The sequence below is a fragment of the Charadrius vociferus genome, unplaced genomic scaffold (genome assembly GCF_000708025.1).
Source record: "Charadrius vociferus isolate BGI_N301 unplaced genomic scaffold, ASM70802v2 scaffold196, whole genome shotgun sequence".
In the NCBI taxonomy this organism is placed as follows: Eukaryota; Metazoa; Chordata; class Aves; order Charadriiformes; family Charadriidae; genus Charadrius; species Charadrius vociferus.
This window is the reverse complement of record NW_009648953.1, coordinates 1,117,729-1,142,569: the sequence shown is the minus strand read 5'-3', so window position 1 is coordinate 1,142,569 and position 24,841 is coordinate 1,117,729. Positions and strand designations below refer to the sequence as shown.

The window sequence follows — 24,841 nt, the reverse complement described above, 5'->3', positions numbered from 1 at the left end:
TGATGCTTGGAAGCATGAGATTCGGCATGGGAGTTACACGCTATTGCAGCATTGCTGCCAGATCAATGTAAGTATTTCAAAATAGGAGTTTGGAAACTCTTAGGAGAGGGGGACAAAAACATCCCAGCATCTTCACTGACCTTCACCAACACCAACACACTTGAGTAGTAAAAGTTGATGTATACACTTATAGTCAAGAGCACATACCTATCATAGCTCAGATTCACTGGCCAACAAAACCTATGGCACAGAGATTTGCTGCACTGTAAGGTCAGGATCACTGCAGTGGTTTAAGTTACAAATGCTCCCTGCAGTTTGGTACTTGGTCAGGAAATTTAGAAGGATGAAGCAGATGAACAGGCCTCATTTTTGTCATGGTGATGGCACCTGAGTTGGCTTCACCTTGCCTAAGGTGAGCTGGTAGTTGCAGCGCTCAAGCACTGCTCATGGCTTTGCAAGGGATGGCAAAGAAGACTTCCATGGGCACTGGTGGTGCAGGACCTGCCCCCGCAACCTGTCTGCTAAAATCTTGCTGTTGTTGCAGTGAGGATGTCTCCCAAGCACTCTTCCTCCATCTCCCTGGGGTTGTCGCCAAAAAAATGCAAGCACCATCACCTGTGGTGGGCAACCCTGGTGGAGGACCTGTAGGTGCCACGGGACTGGCACAGGTCCGGCACTGGGGCACCCCGCCTGCAGCATCTACTTCTCGGGGGTGGAGGCAGGTGGAGAGAGACCTGCCTGTCCCCAGCAAGGAGGAAACCTGACTCCTGGGAGCTGGATCCCAAACCCACAGCACCGCCAACACTGTAAAAAGAAAATAACAGAAGTGAAAGAAACAGTCAGAAAAGAGGAAAGGTCTGCTCCTCCGTGCCTGAGGCACTACAGAGGTAAGAAAGCTTCACTCTCTTTCAAAAAAAAAAAAGAGAAAAAATATCTAATCAAACCATGTCTTAGGAGTGGGGGTATCTGATCATTCATATGTCACATACAGAAGCTCTCTGATTTTACTGACAAAATTCGGCTGGTCTCACAAGTAGTGTTGCACATTGTGTACCCTTTGCTGCGTCGCAGCCCTCCGGTGTGGGGTCACAGCAGCCCTCTGTCAGGTCCCAGCAGGAGTTTCACTGCGCTCTTGGTTGCTCCCTTTGAATCACTATTTTTCCTGCCAACAGCAGCTCTGTCACTGTGGTTCTTTTGGCTCATGTAATTGGTATTTAGTGTTTTCAGTGAGGTTTACAAATAGCGGGAAACCTGTGACTCCCTAAAGAGACGCGATGGACAGTAGCTGCTCCAGCAGGGCAAACAGAGCTGCAAATGTTTGGGATGAGCAAACTGTGGGTTAGGTAGGAACTATTAAATTTACTGAAGTGCTGCATCTAAATCTCTGTCTTTTGGACATAAATGCTAGAGCAGAGTGTACTGCGCCAGGGACTTAGGTGAACAGTGGCTTCTATTCTGCTTATGGATGAGTAAATCTTGCTCCAGCTGCCCCAGTACTCTGCAGAGAGGGGAATGCAGGTGCCTGCACAGATTTCTGGTGTTATTTGAAGTGTTAGAGCAGGTATTCCATCTGCTCACCCGCTGCTATTTGAGAGCAGTGTGGGTCTCCTATAGGTCTTATCCTCTGTCCTGATGCTTCTGGGGCTTTCTTGGCTCCTGTGAGGTGTTGGAGGTGGCACTGCACCCTTCTGCTCGAGCACCTGAACCTCACCAGATGTCCTGCACGGCAACACCAGGGCTTAGGGTTTCGTCCCTTTTTCTGGAAGAGCTGCAGCATTTCCCAGAACAGTGGTACGTGGCCCAGAGCAGGTGAGCACCAGTGAAGTGCTCCAGCGCCTCTCAGCAAAAATTAGCAGAGTATCCCAGCATCAGGATGGGTGGGCAAGGGCCCAGGGCTTCATCCTTGTCCTAGGCCTGCCCCGGCCTGACCTGTCAGTGCCTTGGACTGTGCCTGCCGCAGGCTTCTGCGGAGAGTGTCTGTTTAACCAGATGCAAGTGTGATGTGGCAGCTTAGGGCAGAAAGCGTTTGCAGGTCCCTAATCATGAAGGAACAGAAAAGGAGAAAAACAGGTCCCCAGATTTTGTTATTGCAAAGCCCTTCACGATTCAGCCATGCAGTAAAGCTTTACCACCTCTTGCGGGCTCTTCCAAGCCCCTTGTTTGGTTGCTCTTGAGCCAGTTCCACTTGGAAATGGTCTCTAGCTGGTGGCCAGCATGGTCAGCTGGTGGCACCTTGTGCTGCTGTCAGCTTTTGCTGAGAGACAGTTGTAAGCAAGACTCTACACGTCCTCTTGGATGCTGGACTGTAATGGTATGTGACCCAACCGACTAATCTGCCATTAGCCCTTAATGACCTCCTTATAACTATAGCTTAGTATAATGCTTCTAAGGTATCCAGGCTGGGAGTACTGTAACTCTGTGCTTTCCGTGTTCGTGCTGCCCTCTATCTCAGCTGGGATTTCGTATCTTTCATTAGATGCTCTCGGTCATTAATTCCCTCAAGCTCTCGCCCTACTGCAGCCTCCCCGATCACTGCTGGGTGGCCGTGAATGCTGCCTGGGCCAAGTCTGGCACCCCTGAAGGGAGGTAATCAAAGGAGAGGGTGTCGTCAAACTGAAGACAGGTTGAGCCCTCCCACCCCAGTGTCTGAGGACGCACTCAGAAGGAAAGCTTGTGGGTTAAAGCAAGGGGTGTGCTTAATCCCTGCCGTGGGATTAAGATGAGTTTTTCTGACCAGGAAAAGCAGCTGCGATCAGGCCAAAGGATCTAGCGCTGGAAACCAGAAACACTGGTGGAGGAAGCCAACTCTGCCCTGTTGCAATCCAGAACTCGCGGCTGAGCTGAGAGGATGGGGATTAGCGCAGCGGGGGAAGTGAGGCAGAGGATCAAGTTTGCAGTGGCAAAGGTGATATATACTATGCTGGCAAGGTGCAGGCTGGGTGAAGGTGAGTTCGGTGCTTGCCTCTCACTAGCCATGCCATCCCAGGGCAGCCAGGGTCGGGAGCAGACTGGGCCACCCTCGGCACGGCTGTTCCTACTTACCGGCTCTGCCTCAGTGGGTGCTCCCAAAAGGCTGAGCAATTACAGAGAGAAGCAACTCTACTGCCCGCTCAACCCCAGCTCCCCAGGGGTAACTGTTTCTGTCTCCAACAGGGTAACCTGCTGCTGGTCGTGTCGTGTCTCGGCTCTTGGAGATGCAGCATCTTTTGGCTGCCTCTGCATGTCACTCACCTCTGGGCTGGGAAAGTTGTCACACATGCTCTTGTGTTAGCGTGTCTCCAGTCTTCCCAAAGGCAGTCCCTGGACTTTCCATGAAAACAGCCAGTGCAATGCAATGTCTGATCTCTGCCAGCTCAACTAACTTGCCTTCTGATGTTTCTATGTATTTTTCACAAAAAAACAGTATGGGAAGGGACATGTCCTGATAGCTGCCTGGAACAAACCTATGTTTGAGCATATCTGAATGTTTTCACTCCAACGTGGGATGCTGCTTTGCTGGCTTATTGCTCAGATGGCTTTGTGACTGTCCACAGGTTTCACAGTTAAATCCCAGCCTTGCCTGACAGTGACGGTAGACCCCAGCAGGAGCTGAGATGGCCACTGCACCAAAAGAGGCAGAAAATACTATTGGCTTGGAGGAAATCGACATGGAGAGACAAGAACCCCCAAAAGGTGGGTTTGTATTGGCAGGACTAGAAATTTCAGGTCCTCATTTAGCTACGGCAGAGGGAGGGTCCCCAGTCCTGGCACTCCACCTACCTAAAACCTCTGTACATGGAGCCACAAGCATCAGCTTCACACTGCTCCTCTCCCACCACTGCTACCAGTCTAGTGGTTACTCCTACAGTGGCGGAAAGACCTGGCTGGCTTGTTTTTTCTCAGGCCTCTGTTTTGTTTAAACATTTTCTTATACCTGTAATTCAAGGATTCTTTTTTTTTTTTTTGATAATTTATTTTTGAAAAGAAAAATGTATTCTATTTCAAAAGCATTGTAAAGTGAAAGAAAATGTAGAAAAGCATAACAAGAAAGTTCTGCATCTGAAAAAAAAAAAAAAAAGAATTTTCTCCTGAAATTCTGCGGTAAGTTCTATTCCATTTCAGAGGTAACGTCAATGGGTTTGAGATTACTTAGTTGGGAGATAAATGGCCTGACAGAAAAATTTATGCAGCTATGACTTTACCTAAGTAAGAGCTTAAAAGTATATATATATACTAAAAGCTTTCTGCCAGGTCTGTTTATAAAGTTGTCCCAGTCCTGGTCTAGAGATGCTTCATTTGCTCCTGAAATGGGGTGGAAAAGTCAGGAATAAAGGCTTAGGAGATGATACTGAGCCCAGAGTCCCTGGTTGTGCTTGTCTTGCAGGGCTCACACCTGGAGCAGCCCCCAGCTTACACTGCCCATGCTGGGAGCGGGCCCGTACCCCAGGGGCTCAGAGGGGCTCGCTGTCACAGCAGTTTGGGCAGGGGAAGGGAATAAACCATTGCCCAGACACAGCACCAGCCGTGTGTTGCTGAAGGACCTGGGGTAACTCAATACAAGGCTGTCCTTCCTCCATGTCCAACTTGCCCTGTCCCCCACTGTCTGCTGTTTCAGCAACCCCTAATGTGCATGGCCACCAGAGTGCCCAGGGGCTGCTCAGTGGATACACAACTGGTAGATGTTTCCAGCCTTTTTCCTGGTGCAGTCCTGCAGTAGCATGAAAAACATTCAAATTTCATTTAAAGGAGGTACAATTTGACTGCTGACGTAGTTTTTTGTCTCTGTGTTTCTTTCCCGTTGGTGTTCAGGGCAGAAAACGTTCACAGTGGAAGAAGCTGTGGAAACCATTGGGTTTGGGAGGTTCCACATCATGCTTTTCCTGATCATGGGCAGCACTGGGGTAGGTGACTGCAGCTGTCCGCGCTGGCCAAAAAACCCACTCTTCTCATTTTCCCTATTACTGTGCAATAACAACCATAAGCATCACGGGCACATACTGAAGGCTGTTTTTTTCACGTGTACCTTCTCAAACAGGATTTCTGCTGTCATCATCTTTGGCCAAAATCAATATTGTCTAAAATTGATATCAGTTTTATTTCAGAGCAAAGCTGAGCAGGTTGGCCCAGACCATCCTGGCCTGGCCTCTACCCTGGTGCACTGATGGAGCATGTCTTCAATAGTGCCTGAAGGTTAAGTTCAGCCTCCCGACTGCATTTTTCACTCCATCCCCAGGGCACCCAAACCCTATTCCAGCTAGCGTGGGAGGGCTGGCCTCCTCTTACCCTTGGCTACCTGAAAAATTTCCTAACTGCCAGGCTCTTGGGTTAACAGTGTATCTGGTCTGGGAACTGGGGCAAAAGCCTGAGGCCAGGCCAGGGTAAAGATGCAATGGGGACGTATCCATGAGGATCACTGCAGCTGAGATGCAAAAGCCTCTAGCTATGTGTAAACGATAGGCTTGTTTCTTAACTGAAGCCAGCTGCTGGGGAAAACAGCCAATGGAACAGTGAAGTTTTTAATCAAAAACAGGTTTAAGAGGTCATCTTTGTGTTAGATACCCAAATTCACAGCCAGGTACTTACCCAAGCAGCTTGGTTTCCAGAGGTGGTTGAGGACCTTCCACTAGCACAGCTGGGTAAGAGTCTCCTCTGCAAAGGATAAGTTTTTCCAGCCTTCCTAGATGTATAGTGTACATAGAGACCTGCTTTCTATCTGCACCTTTCTCCCCTCCTCTCCTTGTTTCCAAGTGCTCGTGTCTTCCAGATCAGGCACAGGGTTCAGACCACTAGGGAGGCACCATGGCTTCGCAGGGCTGTTTTGATATGGTGAATGGCTCTGGGGCTGGTAGGACTGAGGGACTTTCCTCTGTGGGCTACTTGTGGCTTCCCTTCTTGCTAATGTGTACGCTCATTCCTGAAGGTGGCTGAAGCCATGGAGATCATGCTAATAGCTGTTGTGTCCCCTCTCATCCGATGTGAGTGGCAGCTTCAAGACTGGCAGGTGGCTTTAGTGACAACGGTGAGTGACTTGTGTTCCCCACGTCCAGGTCATCCACTATGTGGGCATTACCCAAGGCACCACCACAAGCTTTGTAAAGTACGTTTCCCAGTGGACCAAATAAATTCCTAGGGCCTCCTCCCAGGGACAAGAGCAGTACCACAACTGTACAAAACTAGAAAGCAAGCAGACATGAGCACACATCTGTGCCAAAAGCTGTAATGCCAAAACTAGTCCCCACTTCTGTATTCTTATTTTGAAGTCCTTGCCATTCAACTCTCAGCTTTGAGAGTTGAATCAATGAGTTCCTACATGGAGGAAATCAACCCCTGAAAGCCACTTCCTGCTCATGGTTCTGGGCACTGCTGTTCATCCTGCTGTTTGGAAGGCCCTCAACTCTTCCACAATTCAAAGAATGGAGCTGCCTGGCGCTGCTGGGAGCGGGACCTCCACAGCTGTGTTTCAATTCTCCTTAGATGGTGTTTTTTGGCTACATGGTCTTCAGCATAGTGCTTGGGCTTCTGGCTGACAGGTATGGCCGCTGGAAGGTGAGTAAGTTTTGGGGGTGTGTGTCCTTTTCCTGAGCCCTTTGGAAGCCATGCACCTGGCTGAGCCTGTGGTTCGATGACCCTAATTTTGCCCCTTTTGCAGATTCTGCTGCTCTCGTTCCTGTGGGCAGCCTATTTCTCCCTGCTGACCTCATTTGCCCCATCCTACATCTGGTTTGTGTTCTTGCGGGCCATGGTAGGAGGTGGTGTGTCGGGCCACGCGCAGGGGTAAGGTCGTGCTTTGCTCCTCATGGCATGGGCATTGTCAAGCCAACCTTCATGAGAAGGTTAGCAGAGGCACCCACGGACCCAAGGGGGCTGAGTTACTGGGTTTGCAGCAAGAAAGGCCCTTCAGCTCATTTCAGCGGATCCTGGCGGGACACCCAGTTTCCCTCGTGCTGAGCCTGATAAGCCATGGCTGCATTGCGACTGGGAGGAGACGGCAGGGAAGGTGCCTCCACGGGGGCTGGAAGTGGAAAGTGGAGAGAATTCCCACATCGCCTCAAAACAAACTGCCGTTTTGTAATTTCACTGAATCCCAGTCAATCAACCTAAATTGCAGTTCCCAAGGATTCCCGAGCTCAAGAATAGAGGGGGCAGCTCGTTTACTTTAAGCCAGTGACAGAGGGATTATTAAGCACATATATTATAAAAACAATTAGACAGGTAACAGATGAGCAAAGGCTGCTTACTCATTAAAAAGTCACAACAATTCTGCTTAAGTAGCAAATTCTTCTTGAACTGATGTAAAACGTTCCCACTGAAATGAAACTTCTTGCCCTGTTGGGGTGGAAAGGTGGACGTGGAGGGGACGAGGAGAAATTCACAATATTAACAACCACTTCACTGGGAGCCTGGCAAAATAAATTATTTCTCTCAACTCTCCCGGGGAATCAAATGCTCTCTCCTCACCCCTCTGCCTTTCCAGCCAAGGAAGCTCAGGTCACACCTGTAAGCTTGAGAGATGCTAGTGCCAGGCCCTCCCCCAAGGGCTAACCAACTGTTTGATAAGAAGTGGAACAAAGTGTTTTCTTTATTTAATGAAAAAAAGATTCATTAAAAATTGTCCACTTCCGCAAACATACTCTGTGCCTGTGCTGACATCTCAGTCACCCCACAGGACCTTCCTCTAGGTTTCCTGATGCACAGACTGCAATATTTACCTGCCTATATCCTACACCCATGACCTGGAGGGGATTCATGCTGTCCTTCTCCCTTACGTGTAATTTGGTGTCTGCCCAAGTGAAAGGCATATTGAGCAGGGGATCTCCCCGTCTCTGAGTGCTCAGTGGTGGAAGAGGAATGGTACTCTGTCTACGGGCAGCAGTGTGCAGCACTGACTGAGCTGAGCTGAACTGCTACTTGATTGTTACAGAAATTCTCTTTCTTGCTGTATTTTTGCATTTTTTTCCCTTTTTTGCTAGGCTTATCATAAAAACGGAATTTTTGCCCACCAAATACCGAGGATACATGTTGCCCTTATCTCAGGTAAGATTGAGCATCTTGCTGTTTCTTCTAGCCCTGAGTCCTGGGAGATTTCTCCTGCTGCTGTTTGGAAGCTGAGTCTCCAACACATCAGCCTTTCTCCAGAGTACTTACACTCGTCTTCGTCCAAGCGAATGCCTGCTGCCTCCTGCACCCTGGAGCGTGGCATCTGCCTTATTAAAGATGTATGCAGTCAGCTGCCTGCAGAAGAGAGGCAATTTCTTCTCAAATAATTAGATGCTCCAAACATTGCATGGGGACTTTTAGTGATGGCTGACACCCAGCCTCTTGGTTACTCTATCGATGAATGTGCTACCTGCCCTAACAGGGCCAGTGCCGATGGGCTTTCGGGCAAGCCCTGGGGCTGGTGGTGCCACTGTGCCCCTCTGGGGCTGGGCTCATCCTTCCTCTCTTTAGACTTGTTTAATAACAATTTATTAATAAGGTGAGTCCCAGATAAGGACCTAATCTGCGCCTCTCCCTGTCCCTGCTCAGGGCTTTGCATGGGGTAGGGCTGGCAAAGATAGTCCCAAATTAGTCCTGAGATGTGCTGGGAGAGTTGTGACCACTTGCTGGGCAAAGACCACAGCAAGCGTGACTGGGATTGTTGTTTACTCTAGATTTCTGCAGTGGCCACTTGCTGCATGTGCAAATGATCTCTGGAGGCCTCATCAAGCACACAAATTCATCTGACTGTTGAACCACAAGTGTTTGTATACGGTCTTGGTGGCAGGGATAATTTGCTTTTCATTACTGCCTGTTTGATCCCAGGGCCTCATTACCAAAGTGTCATCAGAAACACAAAGGTTCATAAAAAAGAACACTCTTGTATTTCTCCCCAGAAACTTGTTATTTCTGCCCATAGATTACTCATGAACTTGCTGTGGCTTTTATGTATTTGTTTGTGCTTTGTGCTGGCTGAGCTCCCTAGGGTGGTCCCCTGGAAAGGGACGCATCTCCTCATGGCAACAAGTGAACTTTGGGGAGGAATGTACTTGCAGATACGGGCCCAGATTCTCCATTGGTATAACTTGGCAGTGAGTTCACTGGAGATCCACCAACGTCCAGCAGTGGAAATCTGGCCTGCTTTTGCCTTTGGTGCTTGTAAATCTGCTGCTTCCCAGCAGATACTTAGACAAGAGGAAAATTCAGGCTCGTGAATATTAGCAGAGAAGTGACTAGAAGGACAAAAGAAGTGGCTTTAAGTACATTGCTAGCGATAGCTAGTTATCTGTTTTCATCTGGAACTAATTAAGACCATCTTAAGCTGTCCCTCCCCACATCCTCATCTTTCTTTCCCTCTTCCTTTCAACCCAAGCACAGCTTCTCAGACAGCTGCAGGATGGCTCAGTTTGAACCGCAGTGCTCCCCAGCACAGATCCCCACCTGTCTGTGGAACAAGACCAGAAGAGAATAGACAAATTGTTGCCATGTGTTCATGTTTTAACCTCATCCTCTTCCTTGGAAAGGTGTTTTGGTTGGCAGGATCCTTGTTAATCATTGGCCTGGCATCCGTGGTGAACCCAACCATTGGCTGGCGGTGGCTGATCAGAATTGCCTCCATCCCCGGCATCCTTCTCATCCTGGTGTTCAAGGTAGGAAGAACTCCTCTCCCTGCCGCACCACCACCAACCTGGCATCTCCCCAGGCACTAACAGCCCTCCACCCCCTGCAAGCCTGGGGCTGTCCTTGTGTCCTCCTCCTTTCACCACCATAGCCCTCTCACCCGGGGGACTTGGGGAGGTCCTGATAGCCTGGGGTGTGTGTGCTGCAGACCAGTTGCTGGGGAGATGTCACCCTATGGGAGATGGTTTTGCTTTGCCTTGCTTTGCAAAGTCCCTGGCTTTGCTGCCCTGCTGTAGGCCTCCAGCATCCCAGGCTCCAATGTCCAGGCTGCCAGCGGTACCTAAGGACCACAGTGATGGGCCAGGCATTGAGAGGAAGACAGACTAGACAGGATGTGCAAAAAATCCCAAGTAATATCTTCAGTCCAGTGCTGCCCACAGCGCACCCTCTTCAGTCTTTACATTTTCTAGGGCTGAGGAAAGAAGTCTCAGTAAAGTGTTCACAGAGCAAATGGGTGTCAGGGTCAACCATGGCTTCCCCAGGTTTACTCATGCTTCAGAAATACTAGCCTCGGACATGAAAACCATGTTATTTGTGGGGACTGATGTGGAAAATCCCTACTTACAGTGCTCATGGGCACTGCAGTGCTAAGCTGTGGTGCAAGTCATGCAGATGTGAAACCCCTTCCTGCAGCTGAACTAATGCAAAAATCCATCTGGGGTGCTACCTGGGCAGTCAAATGCAAGGTCTCTGTGAATGTCCACTCGTATAACTTCAATGTTTGGGATCCCTGATTATTTTGCCAGAAAAAAAATGGGTAGCAAGAGTTTTTAGTTCAGACAAAAAAAACCCGCAGTTGGCATACATACCTTTAAAAAAGGAGGAGTCTTTAATTCATATTTCAGTGATACACATGTAATAGTTTATAATTTAATAGAGCCAGAGCCATCATTGAATGAAAAAGTATTTTATTTTTGAATGAGCATCAGGCATGGGTGAATGTTGCAAATGCTAGTAATGTGTGAGTTTGTTCCAAAATTTCACCCATGTCTTCCTTTTTTTTTAATGGCCTTGTTGAGTCTTCCAAGACTTTTGCTTAAGTAAGCGACACGTCTCTCGTGCCATTTTAGAATTTCAATTAACTAAGGGTTGGGTTTATTTAAACCTGTGTCTTCGGCTTCCACCTCTCATGAGGGCATGCCACAGGCTGCTCAGCAGCAGACCCTTGGGGGCTGGACCAAGAAATGGGTTTGTTGGGCAGGACCAAGAATGGGTTTGTGAGTCCCCCAGCGTGGGGTACGGGGAGCTGGGACACCCAGGGGTGCTCCAGGGCATGGCTGGGGAGGAGGACAGGCAAAAGGCTACTCCAACTCAGTGCCCTGTGCTAACCTGTCCGGGCCTTTGGGCACAACGGGAAGTTGTGAGTAGGGTTGCGTGGACAGAGAGGTGCAGAAAGGCTTTCTGATGCCACTGCGCTTTCAGTTCATCCCAGAGTCTGCGCGGTACAACATCTCCACAGGAAACATGGCGGCTGCCCTTGCCACGCTGCAGAGGATAGCCAAGACAAATGGGGTGGCAATGCCCGAGGGTGTGCTGAAGGAGCCTGCCAAGGTAAGCCGAACCCACGGCACTGCCCGGCCCCTCCGTCCTGGGCAGGACTGCCGGCATCTGGGCTTCGGGGAGGGAGTGTGATTGACAAGCATGTCTTGCTCTGCCTCTCTCCCCCTCCTCACTTGGTTTCTTTCCAAACAACTACTGAATGTGATGATGAAGATGTCACTTTTGTTTTGAAGAGACAGTAATCTTGGCCTTCAAAATGGAACTGAGTTTTCTGCTTTTATTCGCATTCTTTGTGTTCATTCAGAAAAATATTGTGCTGAGAAAAGATTTGCTTCCTTTACCACAAAAAGGGCTCCTGGAAGAGTGTGTTGCTCCTTACTGCCCATCCATCCCCCTGGGGTGTCCCCTGCACCATTAGACCTGGGATCTGCCCTTTGGGGTCCCTCTCAATGCTGTGGCCGGTCAGGCTGCAAGGGTCCCTGCCATGAGGTCACCCCACCACCCCCAGGGGCTTCTCCCAGCCCCTGGCCAGGCTGGTCTGCTGGGTCCCCACACCCCAGGTCCCTGAGTGTGGAGCCACGGACCAGCAGGAGAGGGTCAAAGCAGGAGAGGCCATTTCAGAGCTGCCACCGTTTGCGCTTGTAAGCAGCTGAGCAGCTCAGGAGTTGAACCCTGCTGGACCAAAATGCCCAAAAGCATATGTGAGTGTTGCAGGAGGGGCAGGAGAGCAGCTGGGGGCCGGGTTTCCCCCAGGCTGCTGCCCCTTATCCCAGTCCAGGCCCTGCTGATGGCAGGGTGGGAGGACTTATTCAGGTGGCTCCTTTGACCCCCAAGAGAGGAAGACTGGACAAAACTATTGTCTAGAACCTCAAAAATATTTTCTGGCTCTTTTAAGTCCCTTTCCTGGACCTCTTTGCTGCTTATTCAATCCCACAGGCACCAAGCATTGTCCTTAGCAATTCATGCAAGATGGTGCTATTGTATTGGAATTAATTAGGATTAAAGCTTCCCTGTAGTTTAATTGAATTTATGTAATGGACCCACATTGGCTGTGGGAAGGGGTTTTGTTAGCTGTGCACCCTCTCAGGCTTAACCAATGATGAGGAAAATAAAAATAAAGGCAACACAAATCATCCCTGTGAACTGGTCTTCCCTCGGTGGTGGGATGCTGGGGCAGCTGCTAGTCCTGGGCAGCAGTGGGGCTGGCAGGGTCCCCCAGTGCCTTCTTGTCTCTCTGCTCACTGGCATTGCAGGCCTCCCAGCAAGATGTATGTGGCCACAAACTCACCCCACAGGCAGAGCAGCGGATGCTTGGCCCCTCTCCACAGCATGTGGGGCAATGGGAGCTGCCAGCAGCCCCAGCAGTGCCGGACCCCCAGCAGCAACCAGGTCCCCCTGGCACCAGGATGGTCATGCTGGAGTCAGATGACTGCCAGGGGCTGGGGGTTCTTTGGGGGCTGGTAGTGCTCATGATGTTCTTTTCTCCTCCCCTCCATCCTTTGCAGCGCGTCCTCCTGTGGGCATCCTTTGGGAAGAGGGGCTTTCCTCTCCGGAGGGTTGATGGGGTGCTGTGTTGTGCCATGGGCAGCCTGAGGGGGGGGCGTGGGAGGTGTGTGTGGGGGCAGGGGGCAGGAGTGCCAGCTGCTGCCACAGATCACTTGCCTCTGTATAAAAGATACCTTCTAAAAAACTATTGCTGTCAAATGATTTGCAGGAAAGGAGAGGAAGATTCAAGGACCTCATACACCCCAAATACCTCAGAACCACGTTGCAGATATGGATCATATGGTAAAAAATTTTTATTTTTTTTTTCTTCTCTTGCTTATCAGCTCATTCTCTCAGTTGAACATATGTGGGGAGCAGAAGCCTCCTATTGTTGACTCTGCCATTACAAGACACCAATTCTGCCTCAGGAGGCAGCTGCTGAGGGGGATCCTTGGCAGCTGAGGGGGAATATGTGGACATGGGTCACCATCGGCTTGTCCTGATCTCAGCCCATGCCGCAGACACCCTGTGTTGGTTGGTGTGAACATAGGCAGAAAAAGGCTGGAGATCCAGGATGGTGCAGGGCACCATGAGTCCTTCCTCGGGATAGGGTGGCTCAGGGGAGGTTGGGGGGGAGCCAGGCAAGAGCCACAGTGCGCCCCAGTGATGCGCCTTCCCTTCTTGGTGTAAACTTGTTCTTCCCAAGAGGAGGACAAAGGCACCATCTTTGCAGGCCAGTCAATGTATCAGTGAAATAGGGAACTCATTAACCATTACCGGTGCCACCGTCCAGGGAAAATTAAGATTGAAGAGAGGTGGGTTTCGTGTGCAATGTTCCTGGTAGCTGTATGCAAGGGTAATACATGTTTCATTGACTTTGCTGTCTGAAATTGAAATGTATAAATAATGGCTCTGTGGGAACTCATTGACCCAAAATGTTGCTAAGTCAGGCCTTGAATTTTTTATGTCTTTTTCCCCTCAACTTGTATGAGTGTTATGAAATATCTTTCTTTTTGTTTTTCAATCCTCCTTTCTCTCCTAGTCCCCCCAGGAGCCACTGGCGAGTTCTCCAGTTCGCATTCCCATACCCCAGTGCCCTGAGCATCCCCCACCTCCCTAGACAGCTTGTTTCCTAGCCCAGATTCTGCTGCTCATTTCTGAAACTGCCGGTGGGGGATAAAAAAGTGAAAATCACTTCTCGGCCTGCTTATGATTAGGTGTATGTTGAATTACTTGATAACTACACAGCCAGGCTGCCATCACCAATGCTGTGTTCTTGACAGCCAGCCAGGGTGCAATGTGAGCCTCTCCAGTCAGTTAATGAAAACTCCTTTCGAAAATCCCTGGGCAGAATGGATAATGACTACAAAAAAAACCCCCAACCTGGACAGTTGCTTCATGTGAGCTGATGTTGAGACTCCCTGGTCAGGCCGCCCCAGGCAGGGATGGTTCAGAACTGTCTCCACTTACATCCCTGTGTGAGAAAATAGACCAAAGAGGCATGCTCTCCCCAGCATGACCAGAGCAGGTCTTGCTGCAGAGCAAGAAACAGCACTAAGGGACAAGAAAAATGGTGAGCTATGAGCTGGGGTGGGGTTCTCCAAGAAAGAGAGGTGCACGGACATAGGTGGTAGTGGTGTGTCACGCATGGGGTGACCAGTGGCCTGGTGGGTGCCTGAGTCACTGCTGGGCTCAGGCTAAGAAGGTCTATCACGCAGAGCTGGCGCATGCAGCAGGGGTCCCAGGGCACCCCAAACCTGCTGCATTCCAGTTTTGTTACTTTCTCCGTTGCCATCATTCACTACAGCTTTCCTCCCCCCCACCAGGCTTGGCATAGCTTTTGCTTATTATGGCGTCATCTTGGCCAGCGCTGAGTTACTGGAGAGGGACCTTGTCTGTGGATCTGCGGCACCACCGGTGCAGGACCCTGGTGATGATGCTGAGGAGAGCCACAGCCCCTGCCACTGCCACCTGTTTGGACCCGCTGCCTACCAGACCATGATCATCAGCACCGTCGGAGAGATCGCACGTAAACTTTTCTCCCCTCCCTGCCCTGCCATTCCCTTCTTACAGGCAGCCATTACTCGCCGCAAAGCTTTTAGCTGTGCGTGCACTTGGTGACGTGCCAGAGGTGGAAATGTCCTCAGCTGTGCTGGCAAGTGCCAGGCACAGGGTCTGGGGTTCAGGCTGTGAGCTGGTGGCCGAGGGGCAAGGGAGAGCATTGCTCCCCAGGTGAATAATTCAGGTTCTGATGACAGTACGGGGCCTTCCAACAGCAGAGCCAAAGACCTCCTTTGCAGTTAGTACATCCTGACAACCTTGGTTGGATTCCAGGGGAAATTGCTCCTAACTTACCAGAACCAAGCCTGGCTTCCCAAATTCCCAGACGTGTAGTTTTGGAAAGTCATAAATAAGCAAGGCTTGCAAATAGTTGCATTGATGTAACTGAATGCACCACAGAAGTGCCCCACTTTCCAAGAGATGGCAGCCTCAGGAGCAGGTCCTGTGCTGAGCGCTACAGTAAAGGACAGCTAAGTGCCCAGGGGATCCACAGCAAACCAAAATGCTCCCTGGTACGGTCTGCTGGGGAGTGCTGACGGTGGCAGGATGGCCTAAAGGCATCCACGTGGCACCCTTGAGAGAACTTGGCGCTGCATGTGGGTCTCATATTGCAACACTGCTGGGAGGTGAATGTTTTCCCTGGTTCATGTCTCAGCAACTGAGCTACAAAGCAACCAGGTGGTGGATCCTGGGCTGGGGCGAGTCCAGGGATGCAGCCAGGTGCCTGCTTGACTCCCAGCTTGTGGAGGGGATGCAACGGGGCACACTCTGGATCCCACTATTTGGCTGGGCCGTTGCCAGAGTGAGTGAAACCACCCAGGCCTGTGGTGCTCACCCAGGGGGTGCCTTCCTTGCACAGCTCAGGACAGGCAGTGGTGTCCTGCCATGGGACAGCAGAGCAATTTCAGGGACGGGCAGGCTCCATGCTCAGAGGGGAAGGACAAACAAAACAAGGGCATGGGGGAAAACTACAGGATTTGGGTACAGGAAGGGATCTATAGGGTTTGTGCATTTTGTAGAGCATTAGTAGGCACTGGGGATGCAGAGAAGTATCTCTGAGGCACGCTGCATGAAGTCTATCAAGACAGACAGTTGTTGCAGTTAGGTCATCTAACATTTTACAGTTTTCCTTTTTGTCCCCAGTAAATCCTTTGAACATTCTCGGCATCAATTTCCTTGGAAGACGCCTGAGCCTGTGTATCACCATGGGATGTACAGCACTATTCTTTCTTCTCCTTAATATCTGCACCTCAAGGTAGTCTCGCTCAGCATGCAGGTGTTGTTGAGGGGGGGGGCGTGCAATGCTGTGGGCAGAGGGGAGTACCTGTTGTATTCTCAGGTGAGTCAGTCAGGCCAGTAATTCTCATACACATGAAAAGCTCCTCTGACTGGTTCCTTGCACTTCCCGGGAAAGCTGCGGCGCCAGATGCTGTGGTGCAGGGGTGTGCAGAACAACTCACTTGTATTACTGAGCTCACACAGCTTCTCCTAAGCATGCAGCAAGCTGCTTTCTAGTGCAGGCTGGAAGATTAAAAATTAGTGAAGAACATCCACCAGAAAGAAGTCATATTTTTCTTTCAGTCCCTTCCCTTTCTTTTCTGTTTGGCTATGCTACATATGTCTCCTCTAACTTGTAGCATCGGGCACTTCAAGAGGAGCTCAAGGCATCAAGTGAAAGGCTGCCATGAGTGCTGTAATTACCAGGTTGATTTGTGAGGATGTGTAAAAAAAGACCCCTCCCAAGCTTGCAGAGCTTAGTGGTTACTGAAAATCAGGATGGCTTCCAGCTGAAGTTTCCTCTAAACTGGCTGGTAGCCCGCCAGCGGTGTGCACCACTGCTACCTGCCCCGTGGGCCACTGGCGCTAGAGGCTGGCTGAAATACTTGGGAGCTGGAGGCTGCAAATAGTCATTAAGCTAAATGAGCGCCTGTCAGGAAGCTTGCAGTCATTCACTAAGGCATTGGCCTCTGTGGTGCTATTATTGTTATTTTTAGTTTTCCCTGAAACTGAGCCTGCCCATCATATTTGCTTGCAACAGATTTACAGAGGAATCAAAAGCAAGGGCTGGGCTGGAAGACTTGACCGTAATGCTGAAGGCACCAGCTGAACTACTACGGTCCTGTTCAGATCATTGCCTCCAGCCTCTAACACTGGCCTAAAGGAAACCTAACATGCAATAGCCCATTGTCAAACATGCCTAAAGAAAGATTACACTGGTCAGCAATCAACATTTCCTTATATTAAGCTGGTAAAAAACCTCAGCACAGTGCCTATACTGGGTTGCATCACCGTTGATCACCTTTCAGTGATACTAACGCTTTGCTCCACATGCTTTTCTCTCTAGCGCAGGCACGACAGGGTTCCTCTTCATGCTGCGTGCCTTGGTTTCAGCAAACTTCAACACCATCTACATTTACACAGCAGAGGTAGGTCCTTCTGAAAGTATGTTAAGCTGCTTTGGGGCATGAAAGACCATCTGTCTATACCCAGGAATGCTGCCATACTTATTGACTAGTCAGAGTCACTTTCCTTGACCTAAGTGTCTCTGGCTTCCTGGCCCCACTCTTTTCATATGCAAGATCAGGGAAAGAATCAGAAAATTAGTTGGAGATTACAAGAGTGGGTGGAAGAGGAATGCCTACTGAGGCATCTGTTGGTCAGCTACTGCAAAACATTATTTTTGAGGATGTTGTGTATCACCGTCTTCCAAAACCCAGAATTTTTCCCCGCCCCAACCCCTGCAAAATTAGAAAATAGGCTACCACTAAAGAAAAGAACCTTTTCCAGCACTTAAGGGACTGATCTAGTAGTTTGAGGTAGTATTTGAGGTTACATATATGATTTTTTTCACTTAATGGAAGTTGCTGTGTTCTGTCCGCAAATAGGTTTAATCCTTCAGAGAGCTTGTCCTTTAGACAATTTTGGAGGCACGAGTTCTGTGGGTTAAGTATGCATTGTTGGGGTATTTTTGTTGTTCTCTTTTAAACAATTATGTGGAGTTAAATGTATTGCCTTGCAGCTTGAGTAAAGTGATAAAAAGCAAACAGAAGTAGGTCCCTGTGCTGGCCTGATCCTTCCTTTAGTAGTACACTATAGTATTTAAGCGTGCACCAGGCTTGAACAAATACCAGCATTTCAGCAGTCCTGAATTGGATGCTGTTGATATAAAGACTTGCTGCAACGGCCATATCATAAACAAATACTACTCACAATTTAACCAACCATCAAAACTAAACTTGGAAATCCTCTTTCCGACCACATGCCTGGACTCCTCTTGAATCACCTTACCTCTATTGGCTTGGCTCAGCAACGTATTTAAACAAAGGCTTACATGAATATACTTGCTAAAATCTATTGATATTAATAGGACTTAACTAAAGTTAAACAAAACACATACTTAAGTGTTTTATTAGCACAGGTGTTTGGGAGATGTGAAAAAGAAAATACTCAAAGCACATTCTCCTAAGCCCAGAGGTTTCTTATTGGGATCTGGTTTTCTTTTTCCTCTTTCTAAACAAAAGTGCTGTTGATACAAATAAACAGGCGGTCTTGAAGGCTGCAGGCAATATCCTTTCTTCCTGCTTTCCAGATACAGGGGCTGGCAATATAAACTGAATTCTTCCTTTAGCACCCAGTCTGTCCCCTGGGACTTTGATGTGAGCTGCCCAGCACAGCTGGGAGAAGTGGGGAGGAGAGGGGGGGCAGGAGTGTCACATCCAGCTTTGATTGATTTGCCCTTAAACTTTACTTGGGGCAAAAAATGACAGATTTTTAATGGCACAAACGCGACTCAAAGGAGTCTTTTTTTCTTTTCATATCTTATCCCACCAGCTGCCCTTGATAACGCAACGGGTCTCTCTGAAGAAAAACTAGGAAAAAGCAATAGGAAAAATAAGGACACGTATCACAGATTGTTGTTACACTAATCTTTCTGGCCTATTTTAGGTTTATCCCACCACAATGCGAGCCCTGGGGATGGGAACAAGTGGGTCATTGTGCCGTGTTGGAGCTATGGTGGCCCCATTTATATCACAAGTAAGAGCATACTTGATAATGTTAAACATTGTAATGGTAAACATTGTGCCAATCGTTGCTATCAAATATGCGGAGAGATGCCCCCGAAGTTCACAACAACAACAAAAGCCACCAAAAAAAAAAAGATGTATTCAACCCCCCCCAACCTCATTAGTTCTTTACCTGATGTTTATAGAGTACTTGTATGGCCTTTGCCAGATGCAGACCTCCAAAAATCTCTTCCCAGAGCCTAGCTTGCTTGTATTTGTTACTTTCTGAAAGCTCTTAGATTCACAAGATGTTGTTTTTCTATTGAGTCTCTCAGGTGCTTGTGACCCTTTATCCACTCTTTAATTCCTAATTAACTGCCAGCCCCCCCATAACACTGAGCTGATGTCTGAACTGTTCTTTTGCCTGCAGGTTCTTATGAGTGCTTCTTTCATTGGGGCCCTGTGTCTTTTCTCATCTGTGTGCGTCGTGTGTGCAATTTCTGCGTTCACGCTGCCCATCGAGACCAAGGGCAGAGCACTGCAGGTTTGTATTACCACTCCTGGAGCTCCTGTGTATCTACATGCTATTTAGGGACAAGTAGACGATGACTCAGCCAGACTCTCCTGAGGGGTTCATAAGCCAAAACAAGGCCTGACAGGCAAGCGCAGGAACGTGCTGTTGCAGCAGCTTAAAGCAGTGTCACCCCTGTTGCCTAAAGCTCATTTATCCTAAAGGACCAAGCCAGAAGGCCTGCCTGAGCCCCAGCTCCCTCCTGCCAACATGTTTGCTTCAGCTAGTGCAAGCCCCTCTTTGTGCGTATCTCCAGTCCTGGCTTGAAGCTGCAGTTTCACAGGCACATAGTCCGGTCTGCCTGTGCCGTAGGGAGAGAGGACAGCAGATATAAGTAATACCTTAAACTACTAAAGCCATTTCTTCATCAAATTCAAGTCAAAAGCCCCAATGCATCAGTCCGCTGGCTAAGCCCTCGTGGCTCGTGTTTCCTAAAAAGTAATCAGCCAAAGCACTAAACAAAAAGATTAAGGGGGAAAATTTAAATTCAAACAGCCTCCCATGCAGAAGTCACACTAGTTTAATTACAGGAGGTGCTGAGCAGTTCTGTGATTCGTTGATTCAGCTATACCAGCATCTGAATTTTCACGTCAAGCATGCCCACATCACCCTGCCTGTTATTCTGCAGTCTTAGCTGTATAAACCAGAAGACCATGGGCTAAACAATCTGCATTCTTTAGCAGCCTAGAGCAAGACAGATGTTTGATCAAAATGTTTTACGTAGGCTTCAGAACCAGACTTTAAAAAAAACACATATACAAATGCACACATATTACATATGTACATATGCTTAACTTCATTGGGTCACATCTCCTAAGGTTTCCGCAAGGTGCATGGGACCGTTAACCTTAGGGTTTTCAGAAAAGTAACATATTAATCATTGCCTGCTTCTTCAAATGCTTGTCTTTTAGAAATGCTTGTCTTTTATTTTCTGTGCCATTCAAAATATCTATATGATCTTCTGTAAAAGATTGGGGAAAAAATAATCAAAGTTTAAGTAAGGAAATGGTCAAAACAACTTATTCTTCCCTTGTGGGTGAAATTCAACCCCATACACAGAGGCCAGAGAGCCATTTAGGCCTTGAAATGGTTGGATTTACAATAATTACTAAGCAAAACACTTCATTAAGACTGCTTTAGACATAAAAGAAAAGCTTTCAGCTTTTCAGCTATAGTTGGATTAACCTTGGCCAACAGTAGCTGAGATAAATGGGAGTGTAACAATTCCTTAATGGTATCCCCCTTTTTCCTGGGGACTTAGCTCAATGGCATTATTATCCTCATTGCTGCAAATCAGAGTTATAAGCTCCAGCTGCTGGCCTTTACATGCACAAGTCAAAAGGATGGAAAACCAAAAATCTGCAGAACTAGTTGTGTATTCAGAGAAGCCACTGTTAGATCTTAAATTCAACCTGCTAAAGTCATACCTGGTGGCCATTTCAGAGATTACATTTGTGTACGTAGTCATTCAGGGATTGCCAAATCATGACTGTTGAACACATTGTCCAAGGGCCTCACACAGTACAGTCATCCGATCCATACAAGAATTTAAATACATAATGTAAAAGCTCTTTTAACATGGCAATATTTAGTCCTACGGCTCCAGGTAATAGATGTGCTCCTTAAAGCTAGATTTAAATGAACCAACTAAATAATAAATATGTAAGTAAGTAAATTTTTGTGAAATCTAGACAATGACATTTAAAAAGCATATCTACTCTTGTTTCAGTTTATTAGGACAGCATCAGTCCACTCTCAAAGCAGTCATGGGGATTGCCTATCAGAGGCAAGACTTTTTGGACATATCCAAAGGCATATTGTTTTCCCCTGTATCCATTTCTCTTGGTTTTCATGTGCATTTTATTAATTTTATGTATTTTTTTTTCTTTCCCCTTTTTAGCAAGTAAAATGAAAGCGAGTGTTTGATGTTGGATTGGGTAGGAAAGAAAAATAAACCTTTGGAATCTGTCATTTCCTGTGAGCTGCATTTGATTTGATTGCTTTGCCATACTATTCCCATTATTAAAAATTGTAACTCTGTAAGATCTATGATTTGTATGGACAAATGGCAAATTTCTCAAGGACGTTCCCTTTCTTATGATTCAATAAATAGATGCTTCCTACCTGTCCTGTGAAGTAAGATGAAGACTCTTTACTACCAGTGGTATTAGTAGTGATATTACACACATGCACACAAAAAAGGAAACCAGTCACCATTCGGTGGATTGAGGCAAAGGGGGGAAAATACATAAAGTAGATACAGTCTTTGCTATAGCAGCTTGAAAGAATATAGTACTTTCCTTTAAAAACAAAACATCATTCCTCTACTATTTGTGCATATACTGTCTGCATTAAAGTAGTTAAATTTAACATCTCAAACCTCATTGCTGTGCCAATTTCTGAAGATACTTAGTGTGACATTCAAGACCACCAAATGCAAGTTGAGTGCAATTTTTCCAGTGGATTATTAAAAAAGAGACATTTTCAAATGACTTACAGCAGAGAGATACATAACTGAACTGCAGGAGTACATCTACACTCCTCTCCCCGGTATTTTCCACTGGGAGAACAACTTGAGTGTGAAGCTGTATAGTGTCTAACTTCACCTCTAAATGCACTAAGCCTCCTAATAAATCTGTGCTTGCAACTTGCAGTCCAGAGAAACACACAGCACCTTCTCTCTGGAAGCACCATTAAATTTGGTGACAGAGTATCATCTAGGATATCCAGGCATTGCTAGATCTTTAAGACTTCACGTGTTGCAGTGGCAGCGCCTCTTATTTCTTATGTCTGTGCTACTGTAGTGTGCACTGATCACACCTGTTTAGTTCGAATGGTCTCTCTCACTGTCCTGTTCTGCGCCTTCACCTCTCTCCCTTTTTTTCTGGTACTCCGGGAGGGTAAAACTCCTGCTGCAAGTGACTCTCTTTAGGTAAGAAAAACTACGAACCAGACTTTCAACCACCCACACCCACCCGCACCCCCCTAAAAAAAAAAAAAAGGAAGGAAAAAAGGGAAAATAAATGGTTACTCTGGGCAGCTTAAAAATCAACCACATGATCATGGCCTTCCAAAAGCTATGTCAAAGGCCTGCTGCAAACACAGGTGAGTGTTCTTGTGAATTGTCCACTACATTTAAGTGTGCAGTGCCACCCTATGACAAAGGCAGGTGGGCAGCATCTCATCTGGTGAGAGGCAAAAAAGGGCCTTTTTCTGAGTGCATATGTGCACAGCAGGGAGGCACAAGCGGCACATGTGTCTTGTCTCTTCAGTGATCTACAGCACCACCCCCGTGCTGCAGAGCAAGTCAAAAGCAGGCTTGTGTAGACGCGGATGTCTTCACAATTCCACCCGCAAAATTATGGCACAATCAGCACTCAATTAACCCAAAAGACTGCCTGCTCTCCTGAAAACTCAGTTTTCATTTAAGATGAGACAAATGAAGAGTACAAGCCAACAGCTGGAGCAACTACAGACAAGTACTTCTCTACATCTGCAATCTCTGAGAGAGAGCCATCAATATATATTGTTGTCAGTTCTTCTGGAAAGTAGACAGAACAAAAAAAGGTAATTTGTCCTCACCTTCTGGTGATTTTAACAGGGACAGATGAAGGGTTGAAGAGCAGTATCTTTCTTTTTTCTTTGCCTCTTCAAACTTCTGTACTTCCAAGTGAATAACGATGCTGGTTGTATTCTGACAACATGCTTAGAAATTTGGAAAAATAACAAGAGCTTGTGGACAGAGAGGATGCCTTTTTTCCCCCCTCTAAACACACACAAAGACTGACTGATAGTTGCAAGCAAACATTTTTCTCTTTGAGACTGCCATACACTCCATTAAACAGAGGTATATCAAACTCGAGACACCTGTTAAACAAAATAGTACAGAAATACCATTGTTTCTTGTTGGTGGCAAGAAAAATGGCACAAAACAAAGTATTCTGTCCTTTACTTCCTCCATTAAAAACTCTCAAACAAATTCTTTTTTTTTTTTTTTTAAAGTTATTTTTAATACACTCTCCCTTACATTTTAAAATTACCAATAACTTCTTTGGGAGCAACTACACTTTCATTGTACCAGTCAGTATTGCAGGACAATAATATTACACCATCTGTTTTCATGGCTTGTGTTAAATACAGTACAAAGAAATCAAATTATGGCCAGCCACGTGCCTTTGGTAAAATTAAAAGTCTGGTGAGATCACATTTTTTTTCAAACTCAGAAAGCCACATGTTGAACCCATGTAATGTTTTAAAGTTCAATTCTATACAAACTTCTTTTCTTCCTCAAAGTAAAGTTAAACAGCTGTCACCCCACGCAAATGGCAATATCTGTGCTGCTCCAGAAGTACGATGAAAGTTTGGTACTTCAGAGAAACTCTCCACATGCCTTCGTCTCCATTAGATTTGTGTTTCAGACAAGGGGTAGAAAGTCTACTAAATATCCACAAACCTACAAGTCAAAGCAGTCATGATTCTTCCCCTTTTCACAATTAACAGTGATAAATATTCTTAGCTTTTAAAAAGCGTTCTGTAGTAACACATGCGGCTCATTTAAGCAACTGACGGTCTTCTCCTTTGAGACGTTTTTTCCTGGGCTGTACAAAATCATCATCCGAGTCATCAGTAAGTTCTGGATTATCTTTTTCACTCTGGCAGTTGGGTTGTACAGGGAACTTTCTCTCAGGATAAAGGTTCCTTAGAAGTTCTTCAAAGTACGCTTCGAGTTTCATGCCAGCATCAGCCACTTCTGAATCAGGCTGTTGGGTGAATTAACAACATCAATGCATCACGAAATAGCTTTATACTTAGATCACATTAGGTCTTTTAGGTGCTCTTACAAACTCCAAAAATAAATCAGCAGAAAGAGTGGCACCTGTGGAACACATGGTCCCAAAGAGCACAGGCCTGCAAAACAGCGGGCGAGGGGAGATCTTTTGGCCAACACACTCAATGGCTTTTTTCTCTGACGGATTATCACAGAAGCCAATTGCAAAAGCCATACTGCCTGGGTTCTGAAAGCTATATAAAGACATTCTAAAAACTCTTAAATCCTTATTGGAAAAAAAAAAACCCAAACAAAACCAAACAAGTGGGGCTATGCTGTGAAATATATAGCTATGCCTTCAGGGTGTTAAAGAGTTTTGGAACGACTGTTTGAAACGCTAGAATTTCTCTAGCCTACAGATCTTTTTTAATTACGGTGAAAATATTACTAGGATAGATGATCATTGTGACCTGGAAGACTAGGCATTCCTAAACTCACTCATAGCCACCGTGGCTGATCAGTTTCCTGAAGCGGAGGTCACCATGGCAGGAAGCATTGCCAAGTATCAAGGGTGGCTGGATAAGAACCCCACTGAGGCCACTCAGAGGAGCCTTTATTCCCACTGTAATTCTCTCTTATTTTGTGGTCCACTCAGTACCTGCATCCCTTTTTCACCACATGTTCCCTTATGTTAAGCGGGGGATAATAACAATCACTCAACATACAACTAGAAACCATAAGGGTGAGTACAGACCTCCCAGAATTAAAATCCCACTGAATTTAAGATTTGAGGCAAGGAGGATTAAACCGATTTTT

General features: G+C 47.1%; 2 protein-coding genes across 2 annotated transcripts in view; one reads left to right on the top strand and one right to left on the bottom strand.

Moving 5' to 3' along the window:
• The first annotated feature begins 3,593 nt into the window (after positions 1-3,593).
• On the top strand, positions 3,594-21,169 carry SVOPL (SVOP-like). The gene is made up of 15 exons (XM_009887433.1): positions 3,594-3,672; positions 4,789-4,880; positions 5,900-5,998; positions 6,454-6,525; positions 6,629-6,753; positions 7,950-8,013; positions 9,480-9,605; positions 11,059-11,187; positions 12,851-12,924; positions 14,448-14,650; positions 15,826-15,937; positions 17,027-17,108; positions 18,628-18,717; positions 19,117-19,230; positions 21,158-21,169. The coding sequence occupies exons 1-15, from the start codon at positions 3,594-3,596 to the stop codon at positions 21,167-21,169; spliced, it is 1,473 nt and encodes a 490-aa protein (XP_009885735.1).
• Positions 21,170-23,260: 2,091 nt separating this feature from the next.
• TRIM24 (tripartite motif containing 24) overlaps positions 23,261-24,841 on the bottom strand; it is a 188,025-nt gene continuing 186,444 nt past the window's right edge. Inside the window, exon 19 of the mRNA XM_009887432.1 lies at positions 23,261-24,017. Within this exon, the coding sequence (XP_009885734.1) occupies positions 23,808-24,017 (210 nt within the window). The 3' untranslated portion in view covers positions 23,261-23,807. The remainder of the gene's footprint in view (positions 24,018-24,841) is intronic.

Excerpts from the sequence above, each read along its gene's own strand:
- SVOPL (XM_009887433.1), top strand. The coding sequence starts at position 3,594 with ATGGCCACTGCACCAAAAGAGGCAGAAAATACTATTGGCTTGGAGGAA. Across the intron at positions 4,881-5,899 it reads TGATCATGGGCAGCACTGGG|GTGGCTGAAGCCATGGAGAT; the intron begins GTAGGTGACTGC and ends TCATTCCTGAAG. Across the intron at positions 8,014-9,479 it reads ACATGTTGCCCTTATCTCAG|GTGTTTTGGTTGGCAGGATC; the intron begins GTAAGATTGAGC and ends TTCCTTGGAAAG.